We start from the raw sequence: 17,869 nt of genomic DNA on the forward strand, positions 1-17,869 counted from the left end.
TGTGACTTCTGCTAATTATACCTCTTATATCTGTTCAAGATTTCTAAAGATATTTCCAGACCTTGGGTCCAAGAAGTTGCTTTGGTTTGAAATGGTTAATAATGATTGTCATACCAACTTTATAAAGTGATATGAACAAAGCTTTAAAAAAAATCACAGTATACATTCCTTCTTTTCATTATTCAATAATTACAATCCTCCTAAAAGCAAGAAAAGAGTTGTTAATAAAATGTTTAAAGTACTATGATTTTTAAAAATCGCTTCTTCCTTAAGGCTTATGCATTGAATGCTTTTACTTGTTTGGGGTCTAGAGTTAACTAACATACTAGAAGTTTTTAAAAATGATTCTTTACAAACTAACACTTCTATTCTGTCTCCTATGCTAGCGTCCATGCATCCAGTTTTGAGTCCTCTGATTCCAGGCCCATCTTTGGCACACGTCTCAGTCCACTAGAGCTTGTGAGTACTTTATATTACCACGGGTGCTATGAAATGGAATTGGCCCCAGTACTTGGAATCAGCACTTCTATATGCTAAGAAAATGATCACATAGACCTAAATGTATTAATAATTTAATATGAAAGCAAATTCTTTTATACTTTTTCAAATATAATGGTTTGTATATAATGAAACATGTTTATTATTCACCTATAGTTTCATAACAAAGAGGAATTTTAGAGATATATAGTAACTTGGCAAACAGAAATGTTTCACAGTATCTTTTAAATTATGCATATGTATTTTATTTTCAGTAGTTACATATACAAATAAATTATAGATGCATGTACATAATCAAAGATTTGTTACCAAAAAAACCCTCCAGCAGTCTTCCATCCCCTTATTTTTCATTCTCCACTCCCCAGTGCTCTCACTTTAAACTCTTTTGGCACATTCTTTTGGTATTTACATCCAAATTTTTAAATAATAACAGTGTCTTCCTGCTCTCTGACTTAGGAGCTTGAGGAATTATCTAATGACTTCCTGCTAGGGAAGATGAAGATTTAACCCTTGTCTGTCTTCCCACACACCTCCTCACAACACATTCACCCTTTCTGTCCCCACTGCTACTCCCAGTATACATATATCATAATTTTGGTTAGATCCCTTTTCTCTGAGTGTGATTATATAAATTCTGTTTATAGCTGAGCCTTGAACTAATGATGATTAATGATGATTACTTCTCCTTCCCTGCACCACTCTTTGTTTTCCCTGGTGTTAATAATTGCCTTGCTCTTTTAGTTTTGTATTATTATTGTTTCAACTCCAAACTCTTCTCCAGTGGCCTAAATTTCCTTCATATATTCAGACACATGAGGTATTGATTCATCTCCTTGGAGAACTTTTCACACTCCCTCCTGGACCACTTGCCCTGGGCATCTGCACACAGCTTGCTACTCCTTCCTGTGCTGGTTTTATATTTCCTGTATCCCAAGTCCTCCTTTTTCTTGATTTACTCTTGTTTTAGCAGAGTACTCCCTCCAATAGCTTCTTGAGAAAGGGTGTATGGGAAATGAATTATTTGAGACCTTGACTGCTGTTTTTTCTCTCTGGAAGTTTATAGGATTTTTTCTTTTTGTTCCCAGTGTTCTGAAATGTCCTGATGCTGAGCACTTTCAATGTGAAATCTTGTACCCTTCAGCTCTGGGAAACGTCCTTGAATCATTTTGATGTGTCTTCCCCTCTTTTCTGTTCTTTTTGCCCTTTCTGGAATTTATTATTCGGATATAGGATCCCCTGGACTGGCCCTTCAGTTTTCTTATTTTCTCTTTTCTGGTTCTCATCATTTTTTGGATGAGGCTTTATCTTCTAATCCTTTTATTGAGTCCTTTTCATTTCTGCTATGATATTTTTAATTTCCTAAAGCTTTTCCCCCTCTAAATTATCTTTTTTTAAATATATAGTATTCTGTTCTTATTTAATGGTTGCAGCATCTTATCTCAGTATATTAATGGTAGTTTTGATTTTTTAATTGTTTGCTTCTTTTAAAATCTCTGTTGCTTTTGTGTATGTTGGGGGGAGGGCTTAAAAAAGAGAAATTTATTTTCTCACAGTTCTGAAGATTAGAAGTTCAAGATCAAGCTGGCAGCAGGGTTGATTTCTTCTCAGATCTTTCTCCTTGGCTTATAGATGGCTATCTTCTTCCTGTGTCATCACATGGTCTGTCCTCTGTGTCTCTGTTGCAGTTTTATATTTGCCTTGGTCTCTCTTTTTTTCGTAAGAGACTCTCTTCTGATAGCTCACGCTGCTTGTTTGGCTGTTCTTATTTGAGAGGGGAAGCATGTGGAATGGATTGGTCAACCCACAGGTGATATCTACGCAAACCTGCATTTAGGGGGATTTGGCTGGGCTGTGTTGTTTGTGAGACCCTCAATAGCAATATCTTTAGGGCTTTCCTTGTGGGCTGCTCAATTCTCTGTAGAATATTTCTTGGAGGATAAAGACTGGTTGCTAACTGTTGGGCTGTACCCTGCAGGCCTGCAACGCCTGTGCTTGCCCAGCTTTAAGACTGAAGAAAGAGCCCAGAGTCGGCAATAGAGACATCAGTTATAGGGGGCAATTTCTCTGGCTCATTAGTTACCAGGGGAACCAGCAGGGGTGCATGCCCTTCACTTCCCCTTTGATAAGCTATCAGGTGGAGATGTTCTGATCTAAAGACTAGAACAGTCACCAGCTGGGTCAGGGGCGAATATGTAGGAAGGTCAGTCATGTGAGTAGGGTTTAGGTGAAGCAGATGCTGCTCGTGCAGGGGATGTACAGAGAGCAAGAGATCAGTCATTTTGAGTGGCCTGACCATACATACACTGACTTCTAGGAGCCAGGAGGAAGAAGGTAGGAATGCCTAGCATTCAGTATGTCAATATTCAGTTAACATCTATGTTTACATTAAGTATCCTGACTCTTGACTGTGCCTGGTTAGCCTGATTCAGAGACCCTCTGTTTCATCCTCTCCGAAGAACACACTCCCCATCTAATCCTGGGTTCAGTAGCCTGACTGCGTAGAGCTGGGAGGGAAGGAGTTACACAGACTTTCAACCAATTTTCCTTAGGCACCCCTGCCTTTATGCCCCTGCTACCGCAAGTACCTGGTGATACCAGTTCCTTAGACTTTCATGGAACTGGGGCGTCAGTCAAGCTGCTTCTCAATTTTTATTACTGTTTATGTGTGTGTATGTTTGTGTGTGCATATGTTGGGTTTTTTTGTTTTTTTGCGGTATGTGGGCCTCTCACTGTTGTGGCCTCTCCGGTTGCGGAGCACAGGCTCCGGATGCGCAGGCTCAGCGGCCACGGCTCATGGGCCCAGCCGCTCCGCGGCACGTAGGATCTTCCCGGACCGGGGCACGAACCCGTGTCCCCTGCATGGGCAGGCGGACTCTCAACCACTGCGCCACCAGGGAAGCCCCGTATGTTTGTTTTTGATGAACTATTTTAAAGTAAGTTGTAGCCCTTATAAGACTTTTTCCACAAAAATTTAAGCATGCATCTCATATTAACAGGGACAGTCTCCTACACCACAATGCTATCATCACAGATCAGAAAATTAACGTTACTCAGTAGTATCATTTAATGTATAGTCCGTGCCCAAATGACCCCGATTGTTTCAAAATGCATCATATATTCCCAAAGTACTCATCAAAATGTCTCTGTGAGGAAGATTATACTTGTTCTTATATTGCAGATGACAAAAATAAGATTCCAAAATAGGAAGCATGAACCAGTGTGCAATAAGTATTGTATTTTGTCAGCCATCGTTGACGTATGGCTTCTTGTACCTACAGCCTTGGAAACCACTTGGGTTTTGAGCCAGCAACAGCAAGAGGGCCCCCGGTTTAGCAGCCCAGTAGGTCTGACTTGTTGCAGAGTGGCTCTCCATTCTACAGTTCTGTCGTTTGACTCCTATGCTTTGTTTTTAATATTGCTGTAATTTGGGGGGACTCACTCTTTCCTAAAAATCTAAATTTTTAGAGTTCACATGGTCCCTGTCAAAGTATAGTTCTTGGACTGCAGGATTAGGTGTTAGGCAAAGATAATGTTGGCATTTGCCTCTGTTTAGGATCACTGCAGTTAAATTTCTTTACCGCAGAATGGTTGGGTGCTATGTGCAAATCAGGCTAAGAATAACTCCGCTGGTTTGAGTTTTTTTGTTGGAGTGGATTATTTAAGGGTCTCAGGTATATTTCGTTTTAAACCATAATTAAAGTTTGGAGCTCCCGGTCAAAAAAACCTGAAAGTGGCCTCATAACTACCTCCCCTTCCACCTTTTCTCCTCCTTTCCACTAGACCTTTTAAAGAACCCTTTGACTCTGGTGACCACTAAATTGACAAAGAGGGGAGATCAGGGGCAATGGGAGCCCAGGGAGAGGGAGGGAGGTAACAACCCCTAGAGGGTGGGGGAGGGGTGGTACATACTTAAGTTCCTTAAGGATGCAGTTGCTGAAAGAATTTGTGAAGACCTAAACAATTGAATTTCAGCACTTTTTAGATCTGGGACACTTTCTCAGGCTGGTTTGCCTTTTCATAGTTCCTCATGCAGCCCTCAGGCAGGGAAGAGGGACCCATTCCAGCTCCTACATTTAACAAATCCTCTCAACTCTTTGCACCTGTAGGCTGACAGCTCTCTGTCCCCTCCCCGCCCACCCCCTCCCCTTATTGGCCTGTGCTCCTCCCACAGCCTCCAGCAGGTGTGGGCTGCCTACACTTAGAAGCGCCCTGGGCTTCTGAGAATGACAGGAGAACTGACACTCCTGGTCCCGGCTCACCAGGGTTCCCGTTAGCACCTGTAATCTTACAAGTCAGGGGAAAGCACTGCAGTTTGCAGTCTGCCATGAGCATTTATATCCACCTTCTATGTAGGTGTGCCGTGCACAGCTTTCTCTTTCTCAGCAGCTCTCCCCCTTCCCACGACAGCTCTGAGACGTGGGGCTGTTGTGTAGTGATAGTTATTTCCGTTCTGCCACTCGGGTTAGTTAGCTGATGTTCCGATTTACAGGGTTGTATAAAGTAGGAAAAGAGATTGAGGAAATAGGAAGTTTTGTCTTTCATCATTATCATTGTCAAAACAGAGTTCTCCTTATGTTTCTGAAACTTACAAAGCCTAGTTATTTACGCTCCAAGTATTTTTTTTTTTGGCTGCACCATGCGGCATGTGGGATCTTAGTTCCCCGACCAGGGATGGAACCCATGCCCCCTGCAGTGGAAGCATGGAGTCTTAACCACTGGACCACCAGGGAAGTCCCCAGGTATTTTTATTAATTAAACTTTTTACTGACATACTGAAAAGACACAGATCATAAGAGTACCGCTTGATAAATTTACGCAAACTCCACAGACTCGGTAACCAGCATTGAAGAAGAAAGAAACAGGTCATTACCGGCGCCCCAGAAACCACCTTCCCAGGGTGACCACCGTCCTGACTTCTCACAGCATAGATTAGTTTCAGCCCGTTTTTGTATTTTATAGGAACCGAGTTCCAAGTATTTGACAAGTAAAACAAAACTGAATATATTTTAAAAAGAAAGGGACTTAGAAGCCCATATATACCTTTGGACTGGGGGAGGTCCAGGGTAAGAAAGAGCAGAATGCGAATGTCAAAGCAGTGTTTTTTCTTTCACTGTTTCTGAAACGGAAGGGTGACATTACAGCAGTGAATCACATGCTGGGAGTGACAGAGGAGGCCAGAGGACCTGTGGAGAAAATCATAGTAATAGAAATGCACCTACAATTGCCACATCCAAAGAGGTGTGTGTGTGTGTGTGTGTGTGTGTGTGTGTGTGTGTGTGTGTGTGTGTGTGTGTTCTGTTGCCTTACAGATTAAATTACAGCAACCTTCTGAGATGGGAGGTCTTGGACCCCCTTTTCCAGTCCTCATGTAGAGTGGGACCCCACCTTCCCAGCTGGTGATCCGGAGGAGCCAGGTCAGAAGCTGGTCAGGGCCCACCGTGCTGGGATGAGAGTCAAGGCCAGCCAGACCCCTTAAATATTCTAGGGGGTTTGTCTTCGTTGATTGGGTTGTTCTATGAAAATAGTCTTTCAGTCTTCAAGGGACTCTAGCAGTTTTCTCTAACAGGACAGATCTTGAAATCTGACTTTTCCAGTACCTTGGTTATACGCCAGTCACTGGCTAGTATTATGACACAAAACTTGAGGGAGGTAAGGTTCTCAAGTGAAGATTTAAACCCACTTGCAACATTCTCTGAATTATAAAATGAAGTGAATTTTACAAGAAAAAATTTTTACTCTTGTGCTTCAAAAAAGCCATTTTGCTCCACAGAGTGAAAGAACATTTTGTAGAACCTGACATGATAGAAATTGATGGCTTGTTTCGTTTTCCCTTGGAGAATTAAAAATGCTTCACACGCATCACTTTATATTTTAAGTAGTCCAATGAGGTATAGGTTTAAATGCGATACATAATTTAGTAAAGGTCAGTAGTAAAATGGAACTAATTTTTTATTATGCAAGCAATGACTAATTTTGCACTAGGAAAATAATGCCTTTTATCAAGGAGCAGTTAAGGGGATTTATCTTGCCATCCAGAGATAATTCAGTTATTCCCTTCTGGGTAAAAATTAGCATTGCAAAACCACATTTTCTATTTTATAAGATCGTTTATTTAGTGCCCAAAACATTTCTAATAGTTACGGCATCTGTAAAAGCAGCCATTTACTTTGTCTGCGTTACTATTGTTTGGCAGACTTCTCAATCTTTGTTTCAGATGCAAGGTACCTGCAGAGTACAGACATTTTGAGATAAGAAAACCTTGAATCCACATTCAGTATTGAGAAGGTTATACTTATGTATTTCATCTTTCATAATTAAATGTAGAGCACTTATTTGCCTATATCATACTCTTAGGTTTTATTGTTGCTATTAGTTTCATGGCCTAAGTCACATTCTTATGAATATTTTGCAACAAATTAAGGAGGCTGTAAAGTAAACCGACTCTTTATTAAACAAATATAACATAATTTATACAGATAGACGAGTGTTGTCTCCTTCAGAATAAACCCCTCTGAATTCGGGATCTTTTTTCCAGCAAGGTTGCCTCAGGATCTAGGGCCTTAGCTTTTGAGACTTAAAAGTAACGTGGAACCAAATCTGGTAAAGGGTGAGCAGCTTACCGAGATATGCTAGGGAGGGAGCTAGCATATCTTGAGTCTCCATAAGAAGACTTGTATATATATCAGTGTCCCTGCAAGAAGGGAACTGCTGTCTCCATTTGATAGCTGGGCAAGTTCAAAGAAGTAAATGGCCCACCCAAGTTCACATAACTAGTAAGTGGGTTTGATCTCAGAGTCATTTACTCTTCCTGTCTATTATGCTGATTATTTTATTTATGCTTTTTTAACTGTGTTTAGAAGAATGTATCTCTATAGTCATAAAACCGATTTTGGGTTTTATTTGGGTCTGGTTTATGAACCGTTTACAGATGTAAATGACCAAGAGGATATAAAAAATATTTTGAAAGATGTTACCGTTATTGAAATAAGCAGATTCTTGAGAGGAGAACACTAATATAGATGTCTGTGTTCTATTAATGTATATGAGAAAATGAGTGAAATTCTGTGTCATATATGATAGATGACCTCACCCATTTTTCTAAATTATCTGACTTGAATGTCACACTAGATTTTTAAAAAATTTGTTAATTAACCTATTGGATTGAGAGTCACTCACTTCACACAGTATGTAAGTGATTTGAGGAACTTTAACTTGATTACTTTTGGCTAGAGAGCTAGAAGCACTTGCTGCATAAGATTGTGCTTTCATAGACAGATAATCTTGTTGCCTTGGGCCACCAGGCAACACCACCAGGCAAAAAGTGGGAGTTTAGGCCCCTGTGAGGCTGCGGCCCCAGGTTGGGTTGGAGGCCACTGCCACCTGGAGGTTAGGCCAGAGGGTGCTCTGGGTGGCACAGTGCTTGGTGCAGGTGGTTTTAAGTCTTTAAGGAACTGGAATTTTGCTAGTAATGTCCCTTTTCTAAGGGTATCAGCATAGAATTTTTGAGATGTAGCAAATAAAACATTTTCATATCATAAGTCCAAGACTACTTATTGCTCTTCTGTTTTGTGACTTTTTAATCTACATTATTAAAAATTTTTTTATATCATTAAAAAGATACTTCTGTCAAGTCCAAAATATATAAAGGTAGTATTTAAATTCCACACAGTTCTTGGCACATGTGGGTGCCCAATAAATGTTTTCTGAGCTGAATCGAACACAAAAATTTACAAAGTATGTTGAATGTACTATACCATATTTTATAGTCTCTTGTAGAGATCTGTTTGCTGGCATGGGTAAACCTTTTTTTTTCAAATACACTAAGCAGGACAGTAGAGTATTTCATACAATATAATTGACAAAACAATGAAAAAGTGTTATATACCTGACACATTAAGCAAGGTGGGCCAACGAGACGGAGAACCAGGGGGCTGGGGAGAAGCCAGGCAGGAAGCCCTGTGCTCCTCTGGAAGTGTCAGGGCCAGCTCTGCGTGGTGAGTCTTATTCAAGACAAACTCATGCCAATCATTTAAAAAAAATCTCTTTCCAGAAACCAAAACCTCCAGCATCTCCTGCCACAGAAGAGGATCCCTGCCATTCCTTTCCAAAACCCCCAGTGGACCCCACGAAGATTAGAAGGATAAGCAGTGCCCGGGCGCGCTTACACAGGGCAGCCTCGCAGGGGGCTCTTCTGCCAGACATGACCCTTCTTCCTGCTCAGCGTAAGGCCACATAACATCCTTTAAAACCTGGGGGCAAGCATGTTTCTTGAGTTTGCACACAAGAGTTATTTTTATATGATGTTTTTCAAACTGCACATGATTTTTTATGTTAACTTCATTAATCTTGTGCAAAAGCTGGTTAAGAAACATTTTATGGGTGTTTATTAAGGTTTTTTTTAAAAAAAGTTACTTGGGGCTTCCCTGGTGGCGCAGTGGTTGGGGGTCCGCCTGCCGATGCAGGGGACACTGGTTCGTGCCCCGGTCCAGGAAGATCCCACATGCCGCGGAGCGGCTGGGCCCGTGAGCCATGGCCGCTGAGCCTGCGCGTCCGGAGCCTGTGCTCCGCAACGGGAGAGGCCACAGCAGTGAGAGGCCCGCGTACCGCAAAAAAAAAAAAAAAAAAAAAGAAAAGTTACTTTGTAGAAAAAGAATATTAGGATAAGTGTTCTTTAATGAATGCATTTACCTATTGATATATTGGAAATCATTTCTAAATTAGAGTTCAAAAAGTTGTTAATTTCATTAGGCATATTTAAGATTCATATAATGTACGCTAAGCTTAGGTCTTTGAAAATACCTTTCTGATCCCATGTGAAAATGTAACCACAAGTTGAATGGGGCTTATCCTGTGGCCACAGAAGTGCTGGCATGTATCTAAACCTGGAAACAGAGAAGCTAAAAACCTCACATCCTAAGGAATGCCCCCAATAATTGGAATCACCCCCTGTCCAGGGCACACTAAGAGTTTTTCAAACTGTAGGAAATGTCCGGTTAGTTGGATGACAATCGATTTAGTGGATCACACCAACATTTAAAAACATGAAGTAGAATAAAATAGAATGGAAAATGTCAGGGCACATTGCAGACAATAAATGCTAGTATGGCTTCAAGGACTTCAGTCACGTACACGTGTGTTCAGGATCATATTACAAGTTTACTATACATTATATTTATATTACAAATTTATCATTACTATATGTAGCCCCAAAAGTTAGAAATCCACTTTAACAGGGGCTGATAGAATTGGCCCTCCTTCAGTCACCAGGATTGATGAAGAGGAGGGATAGGTTTACACTCAGAGAGAGGAGATAATCTGAAGATGATCCCCAAAGTTACAAGCCACCACCTTAGGATCCTACTTGTTTGACATACAAGCCTTTTCTTTTAATTAGTCACCAACATTTAAATGTAGAAGATCTCATGGAAGAATCTAGATGTATGACTTTTTGTGAAAAATTGGAAGATCTGGCAAGCGCTGGGCCCGCTTTCTGTGCAGCCCCCATGGGGAGTGATTGAGCTGAGTAGCCCCCAGCCCCATTAGCCCGGGATATGATCTGCAGTCCCCGTGTCTCCCCCGCCTACTGCACTCATTTTCCTGTCTGGTCCCTAAGGATCCCTGATGCAGCTGAAGAGGTACAATCAAGGAGAAAGGAAAAGACAGAGACAGCGCAGGGTGTGCGTGCCACACCTCGATGGCGTACGGAGTGTGTAATGAGGCAATCTGCCTTACCTTGATGTCCCAGTTTGTTTCTTTTCTAACAGTCAATCAGGTATTTATTGAGCCCCTACTAACTGCCAGGTGCCAGTCTAGGCCAACAGAGTCCTGCCCTCAAAGAGCTCGTGAGGGGAGACAGGCAATAAACTGGAAAGCCAAGAAGTAAGACAGCAGTTGGGTTCTGAGTGCTGAGAAGAAGGTGAGCTAGATGCTGGGCTAGGGAGTGACTGTGGCAGGAGGAATCGTGTCACCTCTGGAAGGTGTCCTTGAGGAGGTGGCCTCTGAGTTGAAATGTGAATAATGAGGAGAAGGCAGCCGGGTGGAAATCTGTAAACACAGTGCCCAGGCTGAAGCTGAGGCCGGAGATGGGCGCAGACTCGGCTGGTGGACCCCAAGGCCCATGTGGCTGGAAGGGAGAGGGAGCTGAGGACACAGGGCCCATTCAGGGCCGGGCCAGGGGGGACATGGCCAGGACTTTATTCTTCCTGCAGTGAAAAGCCAGGGCAGGGTTTGAGCAAGGGAGAAACATCATCTGATTTCTGTTTCTTAATAGTAGCTGCACGTTTAGACTCACCCAAGGGACTTTTCAGATGTTGCACCACCAGGGCCCCAGTCAGACCAGTTACATCAGAAAGAATTGGTACTTACGGGAGCCGAGTCCTTGCCAAGGTGAGAGGCAACGGGCTCGGGAGCCACGGTGCAGGGTGAGGTCAGACTCAGATAGGAACAGGGTCACTTCTTGTAAACAGGATGGCAGAGCTGGAGTGAGGCTTGCTGAGCTGTTGTTTATCAGATGTTTTTGCTTCTGAGCCTGAATGCCGCACACATTTAACTCTCGGTAGCTTCCATTTGAAAATCCTGCTGCTTGCTGAGCTGTTGCCGTGTGTGTGAAGGTGACAGGAGAGACAGATGTTTCCCCACCAGCCAAGGCATGTCCCTGTTTCTGTTTTTCCATCCACCGTGTTGGCAGTTGCCCCCTTCACCACTCCCATCATCCCTGGGGTCTGCGTCAGCACCCAGGAGACAGACGCAGTAAAAAGTCATTGTCTTTTAAAAGCACACATCACCCAATTTAAAAAACCATTCTGATGCTCCAGCCTTGGACTCATTTTCCTTTGTACAGGAGCTCCTGGGCTTGTTTCAGAGTCCCTATTGTTTAGAAAAGGTATCCTTTGTTGGGTAACAGGCTATAAAGGCCTGTGGTGGAGACTGAGACAGAGGGAATGTCCCTGCCCCTGGTGTGAAGTCATTCGTAGCTGACACCTCCCCAGGCAGGGCTGGTTTGGTGCCGTGGCAGGTTTGGAATTCCTGTTTGAAGAAAGTGAAAGAAAAGATGTGTGTCGTCGTGTTTGTAGGGCCAGCAGTTTAATCACTTGTGTTCAAATAGGGTTTTTGGCTGGAGGTGACCGTGTTGCTAACGCCCCCCTTACTCCAGCTGGACGGAGACCGCAGTGCAGGCTCCACCTTCTCACGATCTCTTTCGTCTTAGCCGCCATGGACAGGCTTCCTATGTGGGCTTCCTAAATATCCCCGGGTCTGTATTCTCCATCCCAACACTGCCCCACTGCTTTTGTCACCTCTTGCCTTGTCCCTGGTCATCCAGCGCTCCTTTCCTGCTCCACCCTCCGCTCGCTGGGGGGCTGCAGGTGGGTCAGCACAAGGACCCTGGCCCTTGGAGCAGCCAGCAGAACGTGGGCACCAAGCGCCCACGCAGACATGGCTGTGAGCAGCAGCCTTGTCCCTTCATCCCAGTGGGCCATGAAAGACGATGGTTTTCTCTCCGTGTGCCATAAGGGACAAGAGGTCAGGAAGCAAATAGAAATTAGATTTGCATCATCTTCTTGCTGAAAACCTTTCAGAGGGCCCCCTGTGCCTAAAGGAGAGCTTGCCAAACAGTTCCAGGGAACACTTTTGGCAAAAATATTAATAGCTTTTCCTTGGAGGAAGGGTCCTGTGCTCAACCTGTGCCTACTTCCCTCCCTCTTGGAGAGCCGCAGTGCACGTGAGCATAGTAAAGGGTGGGGAAGGCCACCTAGTAAAGTCACCTGTTTCATTTAAATTCAACCCAGCATTTTACAGACCTACTTGACTGTGGAATCTGTCTTTTGGGGAACACAGTTTGGGAAACACCGACCTAGCGCAGAAGTTGGCAAACTTCTTCTGTAAAGGGCCAGAGAGTGAATGTTTTAGACCTAGTGGGCCATAGAGTCTCTGTTCAACCTACTCAACTCTGCCATTGCAGCAGACTGATTTATGGCTGCTAAAATTTGAATTTCATATAATTTTCACATGTTACAAAATATTGTTCTTTTGATTTTTTTTTTTTTTTTTTGCTCAACCATTTAAAAATATAAAAGCCATTCTTAGCTTGCAGGCTATACAGAAACAGGCAGCAGGCCAGATTTGGTGGGGCTGCAGTTTGCTGACTCCTGGTCCAGGGGATGAAGTCTTCACTGTGCAGCGTGCATAGTTCTGCCCCAGCCTAACATTCCAGGCCCTTCTAGCCCCTGTCCTTCGCCTGCCTACACCCCCTGCCTCTGGTCTGCGCACCAGCAATACGGAACCCTTACAGTTCCCCACACCCATCCTGCTGTTTCATGCCTCATGCAGTCTGCTATATAATTCGCTGGGCACAGGCATAATGAGAATGTGGAGCTCTTTGTTCAAAAATTGTTTAGAATTTCAAGATGGCAACAGCAAATCATTAAACCAAGTTCAAGGCCCTTCTAAGCATGGGGTCCTGCTTGACTGTACAGCTTCGACACACTTGAAGCTGACTCTCACGCCAGACTTTTGTTCCCTTTTCTCAGAACTCTTTTTTGGCCTCCTATTAACCCTTTGGAATGCTTTTCAGGCTCCATCTTCTCTATGAATCTTTCGCTGGCCAACTCCAACCCCTCAGGACTCATCTGCTCTCTTACTAGTCCTTACCTGGCACAGACCACACTGTACTGAATCTCTGTCTGGACGCATCTGCCTCTCTGTTTCCCCTACTAGACTGAACAACTTCAGTAGGAAAAGTGGTTTTCTCTATTTGAAGCCCGAGAGCATGAAACAGGGTGTAGTCTATAGTAAGTGCCAAAGAAAATATCTGTGAAACAGGACAGTTCCTACACGGTAAGGCTACTGGTTGTAGAATCCTTTTGAAGTGTACCATGATCTGTTACAAAATTAGTACAACGTGCTGCACATATTTTCCAGAGAGACCTAGAGCATCGTTACTCATGTTCAGTTGAATGGTGGACATCTAGCAGGAGTAAGAGTGAGCCCCGGGGCCACTCTTTTTTTTTTTTTTTTTTTTTTTTTTTTTTTGCTGTACATGGGCCTCTCACTGTTGTGGCCTCTCCCGCTGCGGGGCACAGGCTCCGGATGCGCAGGCTCAGTGGCCATGGCTCACGGGCCCAGCCGCTCTGCGGCATGTGGGATCTTCCCGGACCGGGGCACAAACCCATGTCCCCTGCATCGGCAGGCGGACTCTCAACCACTGCGCCACCAGGGAAGCCCCCCGGGGCCACTCTTCGCTGTAGTAATAACTGACAGCTCGCTCCAGTAGATTGTGAAGACAGAGGGACTGCAGCTCCTCCATCCACAAGTAGGGTTGCATTATTCCCTCTAGGACAGAAGCTCCATGGCGGCTGGGACTTCTCAGTTCACCACTAGACCACCAGCCCCTGCAACAGCATCTGGCACATGGCAGTGGATGCTTCATAAATATTTGTGGAGTAAAAGAAACGAATACTAAAATATAGGGACAGGCTAACAGTGCTTTGTAATCTAAAATGAAGTATGTGCGTTGTAATTCAGACCTAAAGATATTTAAGGTTGTCTGGTGCTGTGGAGAGAGCCCTGGACTAGAAGTCAGGATTCGTGGGTTCCATTAATAATAATGATCGTAACTTCTGGGCTTTGAGTGTGCTAGCACCACAGAAGTCACTTTACCAGGCCATTATCACTTGGGACCACTTGAGGAAGGGGAGAGAAGCTGAGTGAGCTGCCCGCATCACACGGCCTGTACTTGACCCCAAGTCTGATGGAATGCCAAGCCCATGCTCTCCCCACCATACAGTCTTGGCTCTCCCCGAACCTGCTCTGTGACCTTAGACTGGTCACCTTACCTTTTGGGTTCTCCATTTTCTCATCTGAAAAATGAAGGTTAGACTAGCCAATCTCTAAGGTTCCTTTCTGTTGTAAAATTCAGTGTTTGGAAAGCACGGAGCTTAGAGGAGCAGACGAGGTGGATTTGTTATTGTTGGTTTTTATTGGTTTGATGGTTCAAGTGCAGAAAAGGAAACCTTGAGTCATTTTGGAAAAGCTTGCAAAACTGTTCCTCTATATGAAGCTCATCCCTCTTGCCCCTTTGAAAAACATATTTTATCACGGACTAGAGTATAGTAGCAGCATCGTGGGTAAGCTCTTCCTAATGTCAATTTGCTGATGAAGAAACAGTGTTGTATTTTAAGTCTAAGGATCTGTAGCCGTAAACACAGTAGGTGTTTCAGTTCAGAGACTGGACTTCCTTTTTGCAACTTTATCTTATTCCTTTTTAGAAAGCCTTCTAAGTGTTTCAGTGCCCTCCTGTGTCCCCGCCTGGGAGTCGTCTGCTGGGCCTCCAAGAGCCGGCCCCTGCTTCTCTGATCACCTTTCTCCTCCCCTTCCCGTCACACACTCCACTCGAGCATGCCAGGCACACTCCTGCCTTTGGGCCTCCGCACAAGCTGTTCCCTCTGCTGGAAATACTGTCCCTCATCATCTGGTGGCTTGATGCCTTACCTCCAGTAAGGGTTTGCCTGCCATGCCCACCTGTTCAAAATTGCTACCTGCCCCAATTCCCAATCCCTTTTACCCTTCTCCACTTTTCTACTTTTGCTTTTTTTCCATAGCACTTATTATCTATATACTTCATTTATTATGGTCTGTTACTTATTGTCTATTGTGTAAACAGGTGTATTGTTAGGATGTAAGCCCTATGAGGGCAGGGATCTTTGTTCTGTCACTAATGCATCCCAAGTGCTTAGGACAGTGCCTGACATCAGGAAGGTACTCAGTAAATATTTCTGAATGAAAAGTTACTAACATGATCAAATTCAGGAAGAAGAATTGTTATGGGACACAGAAGTATTTATGTGGACTTAGGTAGTTCATAAACCTCAATTAGAGTATTTACCTACAGGTAGACTCAAAGCTAATAGAGCTAAGATTCTATTCATTTTTACCTGCTGTATTGATGATGTCAAACCTAAAATAGTGGTGAGGTCTTGCATACGTTCAGGGAGGCTTTATCCGTACAATTCCAGACTTGATCACTATAAGTCATATGTAGTTTTTTTTTTTTTTTTTTTTTTTTTTTTTGCGGTACACGGGCTCTCACTGTTGTGGCCTCTCCCGTTGCGGAGCACAGGCTCCGGACGCGCAGACTCAGCGGCCATGGCTCACGGGCCCAGCTGCTCCGCGGCATGTGGGATCCTCCTGGACCGGGACACGAACCCATGTCCCCTGCATTGGCAGGCGGACTCTCAACCACTGCGCCACCAGGGAAGCCCCATATGTAGTTTTAAAATTGTATAAATTCTTGGATTGAAAAAAATATATTGAAAGGTAGTGATTCCTAAAATAAGAAATGCTTTGACAAAACGTTTCCTTGGTTATTACAGCAAAGAGAGTGGAATCCAAAGAAACAGTTACGATGGGGGACTCTATGGTGAAAATACATGGGATTTATTTAACAGAATCAAATGCCATTGGCCACTTGAGTCACCCACCTCAGCTAACGTATGACGGAGACTTCGGTGAAATCAAGGAGCAAGAAATTTTCAAAGGGGCAGCATCCTTGCCATCTCATCTCAGAAGGGGAAGGTCCGTATTCTTTTCATTTAACTTTCCAGTCAGGACAACTATGTCATTTACCAGTTTGCTCTCTGTCTTATGTAGATGATTGATTTGCATTTTCCCCTTTTATGTAAACAAAATTTAAGTTAATGATGCATGAGTAGGGAGAGATGTCTTCTCACAGCTGAATGGGGTTGATTTTACATCTCCCTCTTTAATCCTCAGGAAAACAGTCATACCTGCCAAAATGCTGCTTTGATAGGACTGTCAGAATAACGTCTCTGCTTTATTTGGGCTGTTCTAGCAAGCCCTTGAGTGATGACTGATCATTCTGTTTGTGTTACTTGGGATTCTTGCCCGGGCTGGAATGTCTCATTACCTCCCTTTAGGTTAGTTCGCTGTTGTTGACTCCACCAAAGAGTGGACACTTGATTTATTTTATTCTGCAGTAGAAACTTGGATTAGAATATTTATTTTGGAAACTAATAGTTAAAACAGGAGAGTCCTGTGGATTTCTCTTATCTATGATATCTCACTACTAATCCCTCATAAAATGAATGATTGAGGATTACTCTATTTCATACCATGTTCCTAGATAAGGCTTTTTTCACCCCAGTCTGTGATCCTTTCACCCCCATCCCATCTAGGAACCCCTAAATTCATACCGTGTTCCTGTGTAGGGCTTTCTAGGCTTCCCCTAGGAAATTGAGGAGCAATTTTCCTACCATATTAAGAAGTTGTAGAGAATGTTCACTGTATGGACTGTGTGAATTCTTACACTGGTATTTCCCTAAAGAAGCCTTGACTAACTGGGGAACCGGGGTGGGGAACAGAGCAGGCTCTGTTTTCCAGTCCCAGCCAGTAGTGATGCTAAGATAGGCAGAAGGTCTTGCACTGGACAGGGGCACTCAGTTAAGAGATATTTTTCTACGACTTTCCATTGGGTCATTGTGGGCAACTGCCCAGTTCGAATTTGCTTAACAAGATTAAATTCCATGGGCCATTTTAAGACCAAATGCTTGTTGCCCTCACTTAGATTTGGGTCTGACTTTGGCTTGTCCACATGTTGTGTGCTTAAAACTCCTCCCACCCCTACTGGCTGCTTGGCAGCGGGTTAGTTTAGCTGAACTGACCTTGTCTGCTGACACAGCCTGAAGAGCTTTGCACACACAGAATTTATATTAGGCAACCTAGTAGTCCTTGTAATGTCGCTTTGCATTCAGAACATTTTTTAAATTAAAGTAAAAATGAAATGTCTCCTTAAGTGGAAGAGGACTTCAAATTGGGACTTTGGGAGTTGAGCACAAAACATCAAACTAGCCATTGCGACAAATCTTTTCCAGTTAGTGAATAAGAATAGGCTGCGGACCTCAGAGCTTAAACATAAAAGGCAGCAGCAAAACTTGTGTTTCTTTCAGCACTGAACTGAAAAGGAAACATTTATCTTGCTGCACCCATCCTTACAGTAATTAAAGTTGACTAGGAAAAACCAGACAAGAGCTGTTTTCTTTTTTCTTTTTTCTTCTTGCAAGCCTTCAGATGTTGCAGAATAATCTGGCAAGCCAGGGTTCATTATGTCTTCCTCAGTCTGGGACAGCAAAGGCATTTTCAGTTACATATTTTATCCCACGAACAGCAAAGGAGAAATCAGTTAGGGGCTAGAGGCACTTCTTCCTGACTGTCCAAAATTATGAGGCACTGGCGGCAGCACTAATTGTTTTCTTTTTGCCTTGTTAGGATGGCTTTTGCATCGTATAGTGATTGCGTCTGTTTTGGGTTTGCCATACACCCTGGCAAGTTTAACTTCCAGTAACATTTTGGCTTTCGG

General features: G+C 43.5%; 1 protein-coding gene across 4 annotated transcripts in view; it reads left to right on the forward strand.

Moving 5' to 3' along the window:
• Positions 1-17,869, forward strand: part of ARMC2 (armadillo repeat containing 2) — a 268,510-nt gene that overhangs the window by 158,287 nt on the left and 92,354 nt on the right. For 3 of the 4 annotated variants that reach the window (XM_079939293.1, XM_079939291.1, XM_079939292.1), the window contains 3 exons: positions 387-459; positions 8,549-8,720; positions 15,867-16,068. In XM_079939293.1, coding sequence (XP_079795419.1) covers positions 387-459; positions 8,549-8,720; positions 15,867-16,068 — 447 coding nt within the window. The remainder of the gene's footprint in view (positions 1-386; positions 460-8,548; positions 8,721-15,866; positions 16,069-17,869) is intronic. The other variant, XM_079939294.1, reaches the window with a different exon arrangement.

The sequence above is a fragment of the Stenella coeruleoalba genome, assembly GCF_951394435.1.
Source record: "Stenella coeruleoalba genome assembly, chromosome: 12".
Taxonomy (NCBI): domain Eukaryota; kingdom Metazoa; phylum Chordata; class Mammalia; order Artiodactyla; family Delphinidae; genus Stenella; species Stenella coeruleoalba.